This window comes from Arachis hypogaea, chromosome 5 (assembly GCF_003086295.3).
Source record: "Arachis hypogaea cultivar Tifrunner chromosome 5, arahy.Tifrunner.gnm2.J5K5, whole genome shotgun sequence".
Lineage (NCBI taxonomy): Eukaryota > Viridiplantae > Streptophyta > Magnoliopsida > Fabales > Fabaceae > Arachis > Arachis hypogaea.
The window spans coordinates 2,684,749-2,703,131 of record NC_092040.1 but is presented as its reverse complement, the minus strand read 5'-3'; the positions used below and the strand labels follow the sequence as shown (position 1 = coordinate 2,703,131).

The following is an 18,383-nucleotide window of genomic DNA, read 5'->3' as shown; positions in this document are numbered from 1 at the left end:
TACAGATGAATTGTATTTGAAGTTTGGGCCAATTACTATTTACCAAGGTTCTAAGAAGACTAAAATTTTTGACATTTTAGTGCTTGGATTTAGTGACCGATTAATTCTTGATTTATTAGCAAAAAAAGAAAAATCACAAAAAAGTGAAGCTTAGAATTATTTACATTTTGCTATAGACAAGCATTCGAATTTAATTATCAATATAATTAATTATTTTATTAAAAATATATAAAATAATACAATTAATACACTATATTTAAGGTTAACTAAACATATTTTTTTAGGTTATCTTTCAACTCAACAAGTCAATAGTTAATCCGTCACATATTTGAATTTCATATAAAAATATGTCACTATATGTAAAGGTGGAAACTCAGGTACAGTTAACTTCATGTGAAGTTGATAGATGAGAATCGTTAGATAATAATTTAATCAAAACTGTCAAATTATTTAATAACTCTTACCTATCAATTTTATATAAAATTAACTGTATTTAAATTTTTTGCTATATACAAAAAATAAGATTCAAACTCTTAGTATTTATTTAAACAAATAATAAGGTAAGCACTAAATTAATCCAAGTTGGTTAAGTAAAGTACTAAACATTACCTATATAGTACATGGATTTTGATGTGGAATTGTGGAAATGTATTAAGTTCTGGCTTGGGCCCGGGCCATATCAAATGGCCCATCAAATTAATCTTAGAAAAGTTCAGACCAAATAGAATTGAAGAAAAACTTTAGAAAAATATAAATCATCACAATATATATATATATATATTATATTAATCCTAAATCTTAAACCCTAGATCGTGTTCTCTTCGATTATGATTCTGGGTTCGTTGAATGCGGCTTCAAGCTTTTCGCTCTTTGCCCTCTTTGCCCTCCATCATACTACTGCTCCCTCTTTGCCCTCAGCGTCTTCCAAAACTAGCTGAAGACATTCCCCAAATCGGTCAAAATTGAAAACTTCATTCCAGTTCTCGATATTCAAAGGCATGTTCTTATAATTTGCATTTGCATTCTACCTGCTTTATCATAAACCCTAATGTTTTAATTATCCTCATTCCTGGTGATTCATGTTCCCTCTTTGTTTTCCTCCTTCACCAAAATCACTGAACTCGAGACATTTTCGTTCTCCATTGTAAAAGATACAAAGTTGAAACCAAAAGAAGAAGTAATAATTGATAACAATATGATGATTAAAATAAACCTGTTTTAGTGGGCAAATTTTGAATCTTTTTATTGTATTATATGAATCCTAATGTGGTTTTATTTTGTGCAGCTTTGTTGTTTTCATTGATGGGTTTGCCGAGGTTTGGGCGTCCCAAGAATGGTGTTGAACTGAGTCCAAACCTGTATGTGGCAAATTGTGGACCTGCTGTGGGGATCTCCCATGATGACATTGCATCTGTTTTCTGCAAATTTGGGGAGCTCAAAGGGGTTTATGCAGCTGATGAGAGTGGCACACGTGTCATTGTGTCTTTCTCTGAAGAGGGTTCTGCACAATCTGCATTCAAGGCATTAGATGGAACCTCATGTCCTGAACTCGGAGGAAGGTCCTTGCATATTCGTTATTCAGTGATTCAGCCAACTCCAAAGGTCTAGATTCTAAGCTTTTCCTTTGAAAATGGTTCTTGTGCTGCATTCATTATAGCATGAATTATTTTGAGTTTTCAGAGTAGTATTCATGAGTTCACATGCTTGTTTAGGATGAAGTTAGTGACATGGTTCCAGTATCTATTAATGCATCGGAATTGAGTATTCCGGGACTTTACCTAGTGCACAACTTCATTAGCGCTAAAGAAGAAGAGGTTAGCAGTCTTTTACTACCATGTGAATAGTGTTGAGTAGCATATTTGTATTTCTCTTGTATTCCTGCCTCTCTTGTAATTTATTGAAAATTGGAACACATTTATAAAGTTGGGTATTTCCATCTTCTTAGGAATTACTCCAAGCTGTTGACAGTCGGCCTTGGAACAGTCTTTCCAAAAGAAGGGTTCAACACTATGGTTATGAATTTCGTTACGATGTGAGTTTTGAGGATCGTTTGTTTCTTCTCATTACATTTTTGGTTACTTTCTGTCAGACCAAAATGCTTGGGGCATCTAATCATTTTCTGGTCAGCTAAATAATTCTTTTGAAGAATTTATGATTACATTCCATCCTAACTTGAAATGTTTGTTATTCATAACAATTGGTTGCTGAATGACTTGAGAATATTGATTAATCTTGATTCTCCTTTCTAATAGAGTTTGCTGTACAGATTAGGAATGTTAATACAAGGCATTGCTTAGGTGAGCTTCCATCTTTTGTTTCTCCAATACTTGAAAGAATCTCATCATGTCCAACTTTCAAGAGTGCTGAACATATTGTTTTGGACCAACTTACTGTAAGTTACTACTATGCTCGTAAATCTTAGATGCTATTCTTTATATTCCTTCCTGAGGAAAGAACAAATTAGTTATTATATTTATATCGTACTACTTGAACACTATTTTATGTTTGCTGTTCTAAGTTTGAACGTTGGCAAATATGGCACAGGTAAATGAGTATCCTCCTGGGGTGGGCTTGTCCCCCCATATAGATACCCATTCAGCATTCGAAGATTTAATTTTCAGCCTTTCATTATCAGGGCCTTGTATAATGGAGTTCAGAAAATATGAGAATGGTGATTGGCATACTAAAGTTGCCTCAAGTGCTGTTTCAGAAGGAGGAAGTCCGGAAGACGATTCAATTTTTTTAAGGAAGGCTATCTATCTACCCCCTCGATCTTTGCTACTCTTGTCTGGAGAAGCACGTTATGCATGGAACCATTATATTCCACACCACAAGGTCTAATGTTCTGTAAATGATTACACTTTTCTATTATTAGCACATAATATGAATACTAGATTCCCTTGCTTAAACCACATTGAGGGTGTATGTTGATGATATAATTTTAAACCTAAATGCATATTCTTCTCCCACAGGTTGACAAAGTGAACGGCAGAGTCATCAGAAGGGCATCAAGAAGGGTCTCTTTCACATTTCGAAAGGTATGTGGGCTATTGATGTTTCTCTGCATAGAAACACCACATTTATCCCTTTAGTATATTTTACTTGTAGCGACTCAGTATCTAGATACTCAAGGCAAGCCTAAGAAATTAAAAGAATGCTTGCTGTTAAAAGAATATTCGTCGTTTGTGGTTATGGCTTTTTGTGTACTTTCCATTCTTTATTTTATATTCTGTTCTAATTAGTTGACATAGACAATCTTTCCTGTAGAATATTTCCTTAAAACCAATTATTAGCAGCTTTAAAAACACATGCGTCAAATGGTAGAACAATTTGCATGGCCATTGTTCACCATAACCTTCGTATAATCTTAGGAGATTTGTTGGTGCCTCTAACTTCTCGTTTGCTATATAGTTAGTAACTAATTCATTGTTCCATGGTTTTTCTTTCCTGGATAAACTTGTCCTCTAAAAAACAACTCTTTTTTGGACCAGGTTAGAACAGGTGCATGCGAATGTGAATTTCCTCAGTATTGTGACTCCCAACGATAATGTTTATTAAACTACTCTTCCACCTTAACACATGACAACACTCTAGAAGACTCATTCTGTTGCTCAATTTCCTCAATTCTTTTACCAATTAATCTTGCTTCATCATTGATATAGGAGCCATCTTTTTTTTTGCGCACTTTGATCTATAACTCTCCTCTACCAACTCTTCTCCCTTGTTCTTCCGACTCTTCTTCCATCTGCCGTGCAAAGCTTTTCAAACCACCAGTGTGGGTATATAGTTGCTTTGATCGATTAATCGCGTTTTTCCTGCACTTCTCCTTTGTCTCAGCTTCGGCGGGCGGGCATGACAGTTAAGGAACAATCTCCAATGCTCTCGATCAATTCCCGGCGGACTTTGTTCAATGTTTCTTCAGTCGTAAATGTTGGCTCGTAAAAAGCATCGTACAACCTCAGCCTTGCTTCTTTCCAAGACTTCTCCATACTTTTCAAAATATTTTTCTTGATAGTTCCTTTATTATATTCATCAAAGTGGAAAATTTGCTTGATGCATTCGTTATAAACTTTGTCTTTAGTGGTAATTTTACGCCAACTTTCCTCACAGATAGAAAATTTTCCATAATCAGATCCCAGCAGACCAAGCACGCAACTCAACAGTCCATCTTCGTCTCCAATTGCTTGCTTTACACTCTTGAACCTAAGCACGATCTTCCTACCGTTAGGCCGTTCTATAGCCTCCCTCACGCTTAGTCTTGCCGGTGTGATTGTGCCTTCAGAATTGCTCAAAACTCTGTAGTCTTGCGTCTTGGACAATTCTGACGGCACAATCAAGCCGGCAAGACTAAGCGTGAGGGAGGCTATGGAACGGCCTAACGGTAGGAAGATCGTGCTCAAGTTTAAGAGTGCAAAGCTAGCAATTGGAGACGAAGCAGGACTGTTGAGTGGCATGCTTGGTCTGTTGGGATCTGACTATGGAAAGTTTTCTATCTATGAAAAAAATTGGCGTAAAATTACCACTAAAGACAAGGTTTATAATAAATGCATCAAGCAAATTTTCTACTTTGATGAAGATAGTGAAGGAACTATCAAGAAAAATATTTTGAAAAGTATGGGGAAGTATTGGAAAGAAGCAAAGCTTACGAGCCAACATTTACGACCGAAGAAACATTGAGCAACGTCCGCCGAGAATTGATCGAGAGCATTGGAGATGGTGCCCGCCGAAGCTGAGACAAAGGAGAAGTGCAGAAAAAACGCGATTAATCGATCAAAGCAACTATATACCCACACTGGTGGTTTGAAAAGCTTTGCACCGCGGATGGAAGAAGAGTATGAAGAAAAGGGAGAAGAGTTGGTAGAGGAGAGTTATGGATCAAAGTGCACAAAAAAAAGATGGTTCCTATATCAATGATGAAGCAAGATTAATTGGTGAAAAAATTGAGGAGATTGAGCAACAGGATGAGTCTTCTAGAGTGTTGTCATGGGTAGGTGGAAGAGTAGTTTAATAATGTTTTACAAAGGGAAGGAGAAAGCTTACAACATAACGCATCAAATATCTATGACACTGAGAGTTGCCGAGGTATGTTTTGTATTTAGTTGTTTTTTCTTAGATGTTTTATGTATACAACGCATTGATTAAGAATCATGAAAAGGACGTGTATGAGCTTCAGGGTGGTTTTTTTAATCCTTTATAGTCAACTAAATAAGCCACGGTTCTCCACAACCACACCTTGGTCAACACCAGGCTTTGTAGTGTTAATGGCCAGACTCTTTTCTCTTCTGTCTTGCCTCCATTTTCCAACTTCCAAGGCCCTACACTTCTGTGAGATTGGTGCCGAATGTTAACCCCAGATTTCAAGTGGTTATGGGGCTAGCATTCCATGTCATTTGTTGTACCAGCTCAAATAATTGGTATAGGTGCACCAAAGATTTATATTAGAATATGTGAATATGACCTGATGTACATTGAATATTAAGTAGGATTTCTTTTGTGATCTTATGCAGGTGTTCATCCTGCTGATGAAATGTGGTTTCACTCGAACGGACCGATATTACATGACAATACAATGGGGTTATTCTGGAAGACCATGATTCTTTATTTTTAGCAAAGTTTATTTTTCATATCTTTCTCTGCTCCAAAATATTGTACTAAAATACATTTGGGTGTTGGATAATACTCTCTTACTGATTTCACAATTTGCACTGGCAATTTAGAAAAGCGATTTATGCAGCCGAGGCCTGGGTTAGATGGACACTTTGTGTGCCTCCCATAGAGCTGCACCGGGTTCAAGTCCTCCTGGAGGAATATAGAACCACCATTTATGTGTACTCCCATGTAGTGTGTGTGAGTGAGTTGTGTGAGTGTGTAATACATGGGTGTATGGATGTAATGCGGGAGTTGTCCAATCCATTTGACCAAAAAAAAAAAAAAGAGAAGCGATTTATGAACGTGAATTTTAAACCTCGTTGGAATTCAAATAGTGGCCATCTCTTTCCATACATGTTTTAAGAATGAACCAAAACTCACTACCACAGATTTTTATGCCTACAAAGAGAATATTATTGAGCCAATTTGGATTGGTTGATTAGTTAGTTCACTTTTCAACTTAAGCAAGTGTCTAGGAGTTTTCAATTTTACCTCGTGTTATTGTGTATGCAACAACCCATCACCTAGCAACAAATTCTTAACCATTTCATGCATTTTCAATGACAAGTTCCATCTAAAGTGAGAACAAAACTTTTCACTAATTTTTTATACAGTTACGATCCCTAATAATTCTTCCCCCTCGTCCTAAAATCTTAGATCCTCCCTAGCCTTAACAAGCTTGCAATGCGGTATGACCGTATGAGGCTACCCGAGGACTAGAAGTCTATATCTTGGGGACTCGAGGCCTATAAAATATAAACTTATTAAGTATTTATATTTAGGTATGAATAATACTATGATAGATTACACTTGGCACAACATGACTATCTACTTTGAAGAATGCCCCTTTCACCCTTTGCAACCTCCAAAGGCTTATATCTCTTGAAAGTAAAATTTGCAGCAATTATATGGCTCCTGTCATCTCACCTGCAAGTGTAGATAGCTAAAATAAACATTAGATGAAAAAAAAATATTTGATTACAATGTCAATGAAAATCCTTACCGTGCATGGATTTAACGAAGAAATCCAATTCCGACAGGCAAACATTTCCTTGAAGCATAGATGGTTGTTGGACAACAAAGAACGAGAAGTGCCGGCGATCTGGATCATTGCTGGGCTTGGCCATCTCAACTAATCTCTTGTAACCTTCTCTATCATAGCAAAGAGGAGCATTCTCTCCAGCAGTAACCAAACCTCGATCCCAAGCTGAGTTTAGTACCTGTAGAGCATGAACAACTGATTTTATTGACAGCGAATAAAAGAAAAGTTGGAAACATAGACAGGTGCATGTGAAACCAAATAAGTTATGCTATGCACACTATCAAATAACATCACTCCTATCTTCATGCAAACCACCTGAAAGCCAGATAATAGCGGTAAGAGCATAGCAGAAGAAATCAATGAGGCAATGAGCTAAAATTACCTGCCAACTTAAACCCTCTGGATCAATTAATGATTCATTAGCTTCCTGGTTGGAAAGATGAAATCCTACACAGACAAATTTCATGGTGACAGAATGTTTTCTCAAGATCTCAAACACAGGAGAGTATCCATCCTGATTCGTGGGGTTGTGATATCCGGCTGTCAACTCTGCTGCATGACTAGGAGTCTTATACCACCAGTATACAGCAGGAACCTGCACACTATCTAATTTTTAGGATATGCAATGACCATATATACATACCTACAGAATCAAGAACTAAATCCTTTTGCACTAGATATTGGGGTTTGATTTCTGATTTTTTCACATCTCAAGAAGGAAACAGTTTACAGAAGCATTTACTATTTAACAGAACGGCATTGGAAAAAAATATATTCCCCCAAGAAAATTAAACTAATCAATCATTGGCCAGAACTTTAAAAGGAAAATATTGAAATTAGTTAAATTCAAAGTGAAAGATCCAATTGAACAAAATGAATTACCAATTCTTGGTGACTCCAAAAGTGAGAACCATCAACATTATTAGTCAATAGGCGTCAGTTTCGTATCCCAGAAAAATGGGATGAAAAACTCATGGCCAGGCTTTATGCAAAAGATCCATCCCTGAATTTTCACTCCGTTTTAAGGGGATAACAAACCGAGTCTAAGCAATAAGTACCATCAACCAACTATTCAAGCAATCAATGCAAGAAGAAAACTAACACCATCCAAATCTAGGACAAGCAGAAGATGGAACTATGATGGAAAGAGCCTGGTATTTGTCTATATGAGAACCAATACCTTGACAACTAATTTTGTATCCTCAAAAGCAAGGCTTGCAAGGGACAGAACATTATCTGCATGGTCTATTAATGTCTGGGAATACCAATGTAAGAAGAAGCGTCCATAATAGTTGTCATAATCACCTCGTTCACAAAAGAATCCAGTTTCATGTGGCATAGAGTTGTAGTGTCCAGCATTATCAGGTCCTCTAGCCCAGAAAGAATGACCACGTAATTTGGCTGCCATGCGCAGACTATGTTGCAGGTATTTATCATAGCACTGTTCATACAAGATGAAAAGGAAAACAGGACTTCATTGTTAGCAAACGAAATATATGAGATCACCTGCAGTGCCTACAATGCAGAAGAATGCAAATATTTTAAAATGAAGCCAATACCTGAAACTCGCCTATTCCAGGATACCTCCATCCCATTCTTTCTGAAAAAGAAGGGTATTTCAGCTCCCCAGATGCACCAAGTCCAATTTCTACTGCAGAAATCAGACCTTCTGCAAACAGGTCATCAAACTCTGTCCTGAAGCTTCTCATCATATCAAAATAGACCTGAATACATTAGATATGGTTAATAAGTAATAACCAAAACAGATAGGAGCATTATTTTGTCTTGAAGAATAAATGAAGGATATAATTTATAGAAGGTACAGCCACCAATAACCATGTATATGCATATAAAGGACTTAACTACAATCAAAACTAATATGCAAATGCAATGAACTGGAATTTGATGATATGAAGCGAACACTTTTTCTTTTTCCTTTTTTTGCCCCCTCAAATCAGGGAGAGTTGTTGATGTGTTAGATGTTTTCATACCTCAATTCCAGTTCTTCCTTTCAGAACACGCTCTTTGTCAATTCCCCAGGAAAGGCATTCAGTATTCCTCCGCCCTTCACGATCTGTAAAGAATATATCCGGGTTATCTTTTCCCATATCCAAAACCCATTGTGGCAGGGCAATCAATGCATCACTAGAACCATTCCCTCCACATTCATGAAATGCCATAACAACCTTCAGAATTTAAAACAAGAATCAAATTAGATACTTCAATAATGCTAGATATGCTTCCAATTCCCATGAAAAGAATAAATGTCCACAAGAAATTAATAAACCCAAACCATCCATTAGTTACTATGTCTAAATAATAGTAGAAGACATGAAGAGTCGCTTGAAAGTTTATAAACTGAAAATAGATTTGTCATGATCTGACAACATTTCCATTAAACCTCTTGTCCCTTTATATATATAGTTTCAAGCATTCAGGTCGCTAGACTTCATTAAAAGTCCAAACCATACAAGCCACCCTTGTGTTAGAAAATAAACGATTTTGTGTTGTTACCAAAATCTCAGACATCCACACTCATAATATAACATATTCATGCGTTTCGTAAATTTACTTATTCAAAGGATGTGAACACATGTATTAAATGATAAAACCAATTTTAATATATACCTGTAACTTCAGCTTAAATTCTCTAATAATGCTAAAAAGATCCCTATAGCCAGACCACACATATTTCTGCGGATTCCAGCCTTCAACAATACCCCACCAACAATCCACAATGACGCCATCCATATTTAAAGACTTAAGATGGATTAGCTCCTGTCTAATGCCTTCAGGGTCAATCAACTGGCAAAATTTGTTAATAATACCAGCCTGCAAGAAATGGCGAAGTTTATAACGGAAATCTTATGATTAGATATGAGGTAGACACATTGACAAAGGACATGCAAAATTAAAACCTGTTGATGTGTAATTTGTTGCATAGGACAAACTACACAGGTTGGATGCTAGTCCAAGATGCAGCAAGCACCAAATAGAAGACACTTACTGGTAGCTTTGAGTAAACCGGAACATATGGTGTGCAGGTAAAGTCATTCTCGTGCACACCAGAATGAATATCATGTATGAGCTGCATCAATAAATTACACAATCAGAAGGTCCTGAACTACATATGCTCAAATATAATGCTCCACTTGGTGAGCATTGATACAAAAGTTAAAAGCCTAAATATAAAGCATGCATTAAATTTTGTTATAGAACAATCTAGATTCCAAGGAACCGACATTTACTCAGTATCTGCATATAAACATTTCAACTATTCAAAACAAGTCACCTGATCGGCCTCCAAACAGTGGACTACATTTACAGGGCTTGCACTTGTGTATTTCTCGTTCTTCGAGTCCCTTTCTGCAATTACCACAGAATCGATTGACGCAGGCGACAAGCATTCATCAATTCTAAGCGCCGGTGGCTGATTTCCTAGTGTCTCTTTAACAGAGCAAGGTCTCAAAGAACCACCAGAGAGTTGACTTTCAACTGACCTAGCTGCAAAAGATCCCTGCACATGATCATGGCTCCAAGGGGTTAAACCGTTAAAGGTTACAAATAATTTAGTTAGCATTCTCACTCGTGGACTTAAGTATCAAGCAAGCAACTAAATTCAAAACACATTGTAGAATTGCTTGCAAACAAAGTTCAAAAACCTTCTAATTTCTAAAACAAATCTGCAATATTGAAACTTATAATGACAATCAAACATAACCATAACCAAATTTGAGCTGAACCACGAAAATTTTCAGAGAATCGAGAAAGCTAACCACGTGAGAAGGTGGAGGACATTGCCGGTAGGTGGTGCCATCAGCTTCAACAACCCAACCGGCGTCACGCGCGAGTGCAGCGAGTACGTCGTTCATGTCAGCACGCGCCGGCAGAGGGAAGTTCCCGTACTGCCGGAGACCGGCAAGTATACGGCTAGTGATGGCACGGCGGTGACGCTCGCGGAGCTTAGTGCGCTCCTTCTCCTTCTCCCTCTCTTTCTTCCCCTTTCCGGCAGGATTGGCGGCGGCTGCAGCGAAGCCGCGGGGACGGCGGGGCTGAGGGTTAGAAGTAAGAAGGTAATCGGAGCTGTGGTCGCTTTGAGGATCGAGATCTTGTGCGGAAGCATCGTCGTTGATGGTCTTCATCTTCACATAATCATACTCTCTTTTCTACTCTTCACTCTCCTTTCATACTCTTTAATACGTCACAATTCAATTCACACTTCCCATTTTCCCAATACTCTCTCCACCAATAACATTGTTACGGGATTCCAAATTCGAATACATATAACTACCACTGTATTTATAATAATTAAATAATTAAATTAATGAAAGAAATTAATTTTAATTTTAATTTTATTATTCCTAAAACTGATAAAATCTAATGATTTAATTTGAGAATCTACTTCCATTGTTTATGACTTATGCGAACCGGTGATTGAACAGGTTCCACCAATTATACGCTCTTGCTTTAATCTCTGGTCAACGCTTCGAGACCAATCCCCTTATGGTTTTTGGGGGGCCGTATATAATTGGGCCAGAAAAATGCTGGGCCCATGAAGAGTCAATGTATTCCAAAAATACAGAGAGACCCGTGACAAAAAAAAAAAAACAAGGAGATCTGGAACCAATTTGGCGAAGGTTCTGTTAAGGTGTCAAAGCTGCCGAAAGTGCCGAAAGAGATGTGCCAAATCCTGCAAGTTAACAATTGAATAGAGTATGTGAAGATGATTAATAATTTATAATCATAATTAACAGTTTTTAAAATATTACGTATGCGTCAAAAATCAACAAATTAGTCAATACATATACGTGTATGTGTTAGTTAACTCATATTTTATATTTTAATAATCATCTGTTGCCTCAAGTGATATTTAAGTACTCGCACCATTATGCATGGGACAATAGAAACACCTCTAACCAAGTAGCCTCTCTTATTATTATTCCTCAAATGAAGCAATACATTATTCACTTCTTTCTTATTACCACTCTGAACTCATCACTACTGTGGTTTATCTCAAACACTAGTAGTAGTAGTAGTAGTAGTAGTAGTAGTAGTAGTAGTGCCCACGCATTGTTGCTAGGAAATGAGAGTGATCATCTGGCTTTGCTCAAGTTCAAGGATTCAATATCCAATGACCCTTTTGGAGTGTTGGATTCTTGGAATACCACAAACCACTTTTGCAAGTGGCAGGGAATCACATGCAATAATAGTCCCAAGCAACAAAGAGTTATTGAATTGAAATTACCAGGATATTATCTGCATGGATCTCTGTCTCCTCAACTCAGTAATCTCTCTTTTCTGAGGCACATAGACCTCGAAAACAACAGCTTCTATGGAGATATCCCCCAAGAACTTGGTCGCTTGTCACGCCTGAAGGTACTTTATCTTGATAACAATTCTCTGACTGGTGAAATTCCTATAAACTTGACCAGTTGTTCTGAACTCACAAACTTTGACTTCTCATGGAACAATTTGATTGGTAACATACCAATTGAAATTGGATCTCTTTCCAAGCTCAAAGAATTTTTCATTGAGAGAAATAATTTAAGTGGAAGAATCCCACCATCCATAGGTAATCTTACATCCCTCACTTCCCTAGTGTTGATTTCTAATGACTTGGAGGGGAATATTCCACAACAATTATGTGCCTTGCAAAACTTAACATATTTGTTACTCGATTCGAACGAATTTTCCAGTACACTTCCATCTTGTCTTTACAATATTTCATCTCTTAGCGTGTTATCAGTTTCAAACAATAATATTAGTGGCTCTTTGCCGGCCAACATTTTCCATAACCTACCAAATCTTCAATTTTTCCAAATTGGAACTAACAGTTTTTCTGGAACAATTCCACTTTCTGTCACAAATGCATCTTTACTACAAGTACTTGATTTGGAACGAAACCATTTTGTGGGACAAGTTCCAAGCCTAGGGAAGCTAACAAAACTTCGATTTCTATCTGTATCTGAGAACAATCTAGGTGGATTTCCAACTAAGGATTTGAAGTTCTTGAAGCCTTTGGCCAACTGTAGTAACTTGTACGTGCTTGGCATATCTGTCAATAACTTTGGAGGCCAGTTGCCAAATTACATTGGTAATTTGTCTACACACTTGAGCAATCTCTTTCTTGGTTATAACCAAATATATGGAAAAATTCCTGCAGAGTTAGGAAATTTGGTTAACTTAACTCTCTTGAACATGCAAGGCTGCCGTTTTGATGGGAATATTCCAGCTACTTTTGGACAGTTTCAAAAGATGGAAGTATTAGAGTTGAGTGGAAACAAGTTTTCAGGAGAGATGCCAGCCTTTATAGGCAACCTCAGCAAGTTATTTCTCTTGGATTTGTCAGACAATATGTTTGAAGGAAGCATTCCTTCAAGTATAGGAAACTGCCAGAACTTACAACATCTTAATTTTTCCAAGAACAATCTCAGCGGAACCATACCATCTGAGATTTTCAGCATTTCTTCCTTAACAATCTTATTAGACTTGTCACAAAACTCATTCAGTGGCAATCTATCTGGTGAAGTGGGAAAGCTACAAAATCTCAATTTCCTGAAAGTCTCTGAGAATAATCTAGTTGGCAACATTCCTGCCAGCATTGCAGAGTGTCTAAGTTTGGAGTTCCTTTATTTGCAAGGGAATTCATTCTCCGGAGCCATACCATCCTCTTTGGTTTCGCTTAAAGGTCTCCAAAAATTAGACATATCACGAAACCATTTGTCCGGGTCAATTCCTGAAGGCTTGCAGAACATTTCACTTGAGTATCTCAATATCTCTTTCAACATGTTGGTTGGCAAAGTACCAACAGAAGGTGTTTTCAGAAATGTGAGTGAGTTTGCAATGATTGGAAACAATAAGCTTTGTGGGGGTGTTTCAGAGCTTCATTTGCCACCATGCCCTTCTGAAGCTAAGAAACCAAAGAGACACCACAATTTTAAGTTTGTTGTAGTGATAGTTTGTGTGTGTGCTTTTTCCTTCTTCTTATCTTTTTTCCTAACCATTTGCTGGATGAGGAAGAGAAGCAAGAAAATGTCTTCTGATGATTCACCAACAATTGACCTGCTGTCTAAGGTTTCCTATCAAAGCCTACACAACGGAACAAATGGATTCTCAGAAGAAAATTTAATAGGGTCTGGAAGTTTTGGCTCTGTGTATAAGGGAACTCTTGACTTAGAAGAAAGTGGTGGTGTTGTTGCCATAAAGGTCCTAAAGCTTCAAACCAAAGGTGCTGAGAAGAGTTTTGTTGCTGAATGTAATGCACTCAAGAGTGTTAGGCATCGAAATCTGGTGAAGATTATAACATGTTGCTCAGGTACAGATTATAAAGGGCAAGAATTCAAGGCTCTAGTTTTTGAGTTCATGACAAATGGAAGCCTAGAAAGTTGGTTACATTCATCAACAGGAATTGCAAATCAAAGTGCTGCTAGATCACTGAACCTTGAGCAAAGGTTTAACATCATCAATGATGTTGCCTCAGCATTTCATTATCTTCACTATGAATGCGATCGAGCTATTATTCATCGTGATTTAAAGCCAAGCAATATTCTTCTGGACGATTTGATGGTAGCTCATGTGGGTGATTTTGGCTTAGCAAGACTACTTGAGAAGAATATTGGAGACTCTTCTATGCAAACTAGCTCAACTGGACTTAAAGGAACTTTTGGTTATGCTCCTCCCGGTATATAAATAAAGGCTCATCCTTAAATATTTTAACTTTGAATTTGTTATATTTTATAGAATTTAATTTTGATGAACTGTTAGTGCAAAATAGTATTCCACGTGCATCTGATTACAAAACACTTTATATTGTCCGTACATCAAAATTAAACTCCTATTTTATATATATAGTTTAGATTCAACAAAATAATATGCTAACTAGAAAGTATTTTACTCCTTACTTTTTTCAGAACGCAAAGTCTTGTTTACACTTTCTAAATTTACTTTGGTTACATTATTTCAGAGTATGGAATGGGTTATCAGGTGTCCATGGAAGGAGATATGTATAGCTTTGGGATTCTGATATTAGAAATGTTGACTGGAAAGAGGCCCACGGATGAAATGTTCATGGACGGTCACAATCTCCATAAATATGTTGAAGTTTCAATTTCAAGTAACATTTTCAAGATTGTGGACCCTTGTATCCTTTCCATGGGAGAACAACTACAGCCTGGGGTTGAAAATTGTTTAATTTCACTGTTTAAAGTTGGACTGGCTTGTTCAATGGAATCACCAAATGAAAGAATGGCTATGGTTGATTTAATGAGACAGCTTAATCGAATCAAATGTTGTTTTCCTTCGTAAACTCGTAAGTGCATTGTTTTGTATTCTTTCCCCTTAGAAAAATTAATCTGACCTTTTTTTATTAAACATGTCTAATAATAATAAATAAAACTAATTAAGATGAAAAAGATTTTTTTATTAACCATTACATCTTCATTCAAGACTTCAACTCTTCAAGTGCTAAATGTAGAAATAATAAATAATATTTTGGAAAAGAAAAATACAACGTGAGCCTTGAGGTTAGTTGGCTGTTTGTGAAATTTGGAAATTCTTAAGGGGCTAATGTGTGCTTTGTGTGTTTTCCTAGGTCTGATGGGGAAAAAAATCCAGTGACCCAAGTTGACTTCCCAATGTTGACCACGCTTTGTATTATTGCCGAATGCAGAGTAAAGGCAGAGGTTACAACTACCGATAAAGGATTTGGCAAACTCTTTTATTGTACTGAACTTGAGTATTATTTTTATTTTATTTGAACTTTGAGTATGTACTGTGTAATGCAAGTGTACTAATAAGATTGCTCGTTTAGACAATAAAATTTTGTATGCATGCTTGGTTTTTATTATATAAAATTGTTGTACATGATACAAGAATCATGCTATTTATAAAAATATTTTTAATTAACTTCGTAAATATTCAATCTACTAACTATTAGCTATTACTAATTTAACTCGCAACTAATAAGTAATAACAACCCGATTAATATTTTAATAATTGTCTCATTGTATTATCATTTGTTAAAAAACTACGCATTCCTAATCCAAAACAAAAGAAATCTCCTCACTCTAATTTATCATCATTCCTTTTTTTCCCTTGGGTAGTTGGGTTATTGGGTGGGGTTGGACATGCTCGAGCTGACTCCCTCGTTATATCTTAAGCTTAAAAAGTTACAAATTGAAATTCTATTTAAAAATTTATTACTAATAAATTGTTTTATGATTTGATGCGAGATACGAAGCTGACAGCCACATATCAATATATTTTCTCTTAATTTTGTTTTGGACTCTACATATAATTGGGCCGTAAAATAATTGGCCCAAAAAAGAAAAGGTATTTCAAAATTATAGAGACCTGTAACAAAAAAACCTACGCAGCTTCAAATAAAAACCAACAAATCAGAAAAACCCTCACTCTCTACCTTCTCTTCAACCCTAAAACCCTAAACCCGTCTATTCCCCGGAAAAAAAAAATGGGCAGCAGACAGGCAGCAGTGTCGTTCCTCAGCAACATAGGCCGCGCCGCCTTCGGTCTAGGTACGGCGGCGGCGATTGTGAATACATCCCTGTACACGGTGGACGGTGGCCAGCGCGCGGTGCTGTTTGACAGGTTCCGCGGTATCCTGGACGACACGGTAGGTGAAGGCACCCATTTCTTGATCCCATGGGTTCAGAAACCGTACATCTTCGACATCCGCACCCGGCCACACACGTTTTCGTCGATCTCCGGCACGAAGGACCTCCAGATGGTGAACCTCACCCTCCGTGTTCTCTCCCGTCCGGACACCGACCGTCTTCCCACGATTGTCCAGAACCTCGGTCTCGAGTACGACGAGAAGGTGCTCCCTTCCATCGGCAACGAGGTCCTCAAGGCCGTGGTGGCTCAGTTCAACGCCGATCAGCTCCTCACGGAGCGGCCGCATGTCTCCGCCCTCGTCCGCGAGAGCCTCATCCGGCGAGCCAAGGACTTCAACATCGTCCTTGACGACGTCGCCATCACGCATCTGTCGTACGGAAATGAATTCTCGCGTGCCGTGGAGCAGAAGCAGGTGGCGCAGCAGGAGGCGGAGCGGTCAAAGTTTGTGGTGATGAAGGCTGAGCAAGAGCGGCGGGCTGCCATCATCCGTGCGGAGGGAGAGAGCGAGGCCGCGAAGCTGATCTCGGAGGCTACTGCGGCTACCGGAATGGGGCTGATTGAGCTGAGGAGGATTGAGGCCTCCAGGGAAGTGGCCTCCACCCTTGCCAAGTCTCCCAATGTTGCTTATCTCCCTGGTGGCAAGAACTTGCTCATGGCTCTTAATCCTTCTCGTTGATGTGGTCGGTTTTCTTCCTTGCTTTTTTCAGTGCCTTGAATTTCGTTCTGATTCCACATTATTCATTACTGTTTCAAACAGATCTGCATATTAGACCTCTTTTGGCTCCTAAGGGATAGTAGATTATTAGAGGCTTAGAGCTAATAATCTAATTGGTTAGTTCCCGGCTTTCTCTTAATACCATTATCGGTCAAATGATGGAGGGACTAATTTGAGTTGCAGGGAGTATCTTGATCAATTTATAAAGTGAGGACTAATTAATCATAGCATGAGGAATCAATTTGATGGTTATCTCTAGTTTATTAACTTACTGTTTTATTGTAAAACTTTTTTTTGGAGACTAAATTGTGAATGCGTTGAGATGCTAATTATCATTGCTATTTGATTTTGGTTTTGCATTAACGTTCCTTGATTCTGGGGTTGAGGGGGTTTCTTAATCCTTTTTTGGAGACTTGTGCTAGATGCTTTACTGCGAATTCTTATCCAATTATGTATTACAGGTTTACACACAGTAGACAATATTAGTAAAGTTAGGAAAGGAAACAACTACAAGCCTATCACCTAAAACTTGTGAATGCGCAATTAACCTTTTAGTGGTATTGTTTTTGTGTTTTTCAATTGAATATACCTCTATTTATATTAGGGAAACATCAATTGTTTTTGTGTTTTTGTGTTTTTGCAATTAACTTGTGAATGCTGTCCATACTTAACTTTTTCCTACATGATCATTTGCTCTATTATTATCAATGTTACATTTGAAATTTCTAAAGTTACTATCTCGGATGATATTTGGTGTATATAATCTATCAATTTCTATCTCTTCACATCCAATGTGTCGCTTGAAAACCCCATTTGCTGCCAGCAGTTCTCCCTCCTTATGTTTGAATCTGTTACTATTTTCTTCTGATATTGTATTGAAATCAGTTCTCCTTTATTGACTTGTATTAATATTATTGATGGCACAATTCAAAGGAAATGGAATTTAGTTATTAAGTCTTTTTATATATTCTTTGCAGTTTGAATCTGAGAATTCAGCTTGACTCTTGCCTTCGATACGATCAGTTATTAAATGACTTTTAATTATCCAAGTATATTGATTTTTTAGTTGTTAATATCTCTACATTTTCTTCTTTTGTTTCAGGGTGTAATGGCATCCATGGAGTGGAGTGGACTTGAGGTTCTCCTTTGAAAGAAGTCTTTCTTTTTCTTTCTTTTGTGAACTCCATTTCATCTAAACACATTTTCATAGTAATAATTCTTTGAAAGGAAAAAGAAAAATGTTAGAAAGAATTTGGACCTTCATGAGTGATGATAACTGTGTCTCTCTAGTGGTAGAATGTTTGCAACTTCGATTAATGTACATTTCTTATTTGGCGTCCTTCA

At 37.4% G+C, this 18,383-nt stretch overlaps 4 protein-coding genes and 1 long non-coding RNA gene across 7 annotated transcripts; 4 read left to right on the top strand and 1 right to left on the bottom strand.

Moving 5' to 3' along the window:
• The first annotated feature begins 726 nt into the window (after positions 1–726).
• LOC112800179 (alkylated DNA repair protein ALKBH8 homolog) lies at positions 727–4,045 on the top strand. Of its 2 annotated transcripts, none has more exons than XM_025842314.3 (8): positions 727–996; positions 1,286–1,602; positions 1,713–1,814; positions 1,946–2,032; positions 2,267–2,392; positions 2,545–2,835; positions 2,973–3,038; positions 3,492–4,045. In XM_025842314.3, exons 2-8 carry the CDS (start codon positions 1,303–1,305, stop codon positions 3,546–3,548), a joined length of 1,029 nt encoding a protein of 342 aa, XP_025698099.1. In that variant the 5' UTR covers positions 727–996; positions 1,286–1,302; the 3' UTR covers positions 3,549–4,045. The 2 variants fall into 2 exon arrangements, with proteins under 2 accessions (XP_025698099.1, XP_072052367.1); XM_072196266.1 differs by having other exon boundaries at positions 2,267–2,297; positions 2,636–2,835; positions 3,492–3,563.
• Positions 4,046–4,290: 245 nt separating this feature from the next.
• On the top strand, positions 4,291–5,981 carry LOC140173302 (uncharacterized). Its single transcript, XR_011861816.1, has 2 exons — positions 4,291–5,082; positions 5,508–5,981. It is a non-coding gene; the product is annotated as an uncharacterized lncRNA (long non-coding RNA).
• A 193-nt stretch (positions 5,982–6,174) lies between these two features.
• LOC112800177 (beta-amylase 8-like) lies at positions 6,175–11,131 on the bottom strand. Its single transcript, XM_025842310.3, has 10 exons — positions 10,468–11,131; positions 9,984–10,208; positions 9,699–9,779; positions 9,320–9,523; positions 8,683–8,877; positions 8,251–8,415; positions 7,872–8,132; positions 7,074–7,286; positions 6,653–6,869; positions 6,175–6,576 (listed from the first exon to the last, which is right to left on the bottom strand). Exons 1-10 carry the CDS (start codon positions 10,831–10,833, stop codon positions 6,554–6,556), a joined length of 1,950 nt encoding a protein of 649 aa, XP_025698095.1. The 5' UTR covers positions 10,834–11,131; the 3' UTR covers positions 6,175–6,553.
• A 475-nt stretch (positions 11,132–11,606) lies between these two features.
• Positions 11,607–15,543, top strand: LOC112800176 (LRR receptor-like serine/threonine-protein kinase EFR). Of its 2 annotated transcripts, XM_072196265.1 has the most exons (4): positions 11,607–12,785; positions 12,897–14,372; positions 14,655–14,999; positions 15,282–15,543. In XM_072196265.1, exons 1-3 carry the CDS (start codon positions 11,639–11,641, stop codon positions 14,993–14,995), a joined length of 2,964 nt encoding a protein of 987 aa, XP_072052366.1. In that variant the 5' UTR covers positions 11,607–11,638; the 3' UTR covers positions 14,996–14,999; positions 15,282–15,543. The 2 variants fall into 2 exon arrangements, with proteins under 2 accessions (XP_072052366.1, XP_025698094.1); XM_025842309.3 differs by having other exon boundaries at positions 11,607–14,372.
• Positions 15,544–15,928: 385 nt separating this feature from the next.
• LOC112800175 (prohibitin-3, mitochondrial) lies at positions 15,929–18,383 on the top strand. The gene is made up of 2 exons (XM_025842308.2): positions 15,929–17,004; positions 18,142–18,383. Exon 1 carries the CDS (start codon positions 16,161–16,163, stop codon positions 16,998–17,000), a length of 840 nt encoding a protein of 279 aa, XP_025698093.1. The 5' UTR covers positions 15,929–16,160; the 3' UTR covers positions 17,001–17,004; positions 18,142–18,383.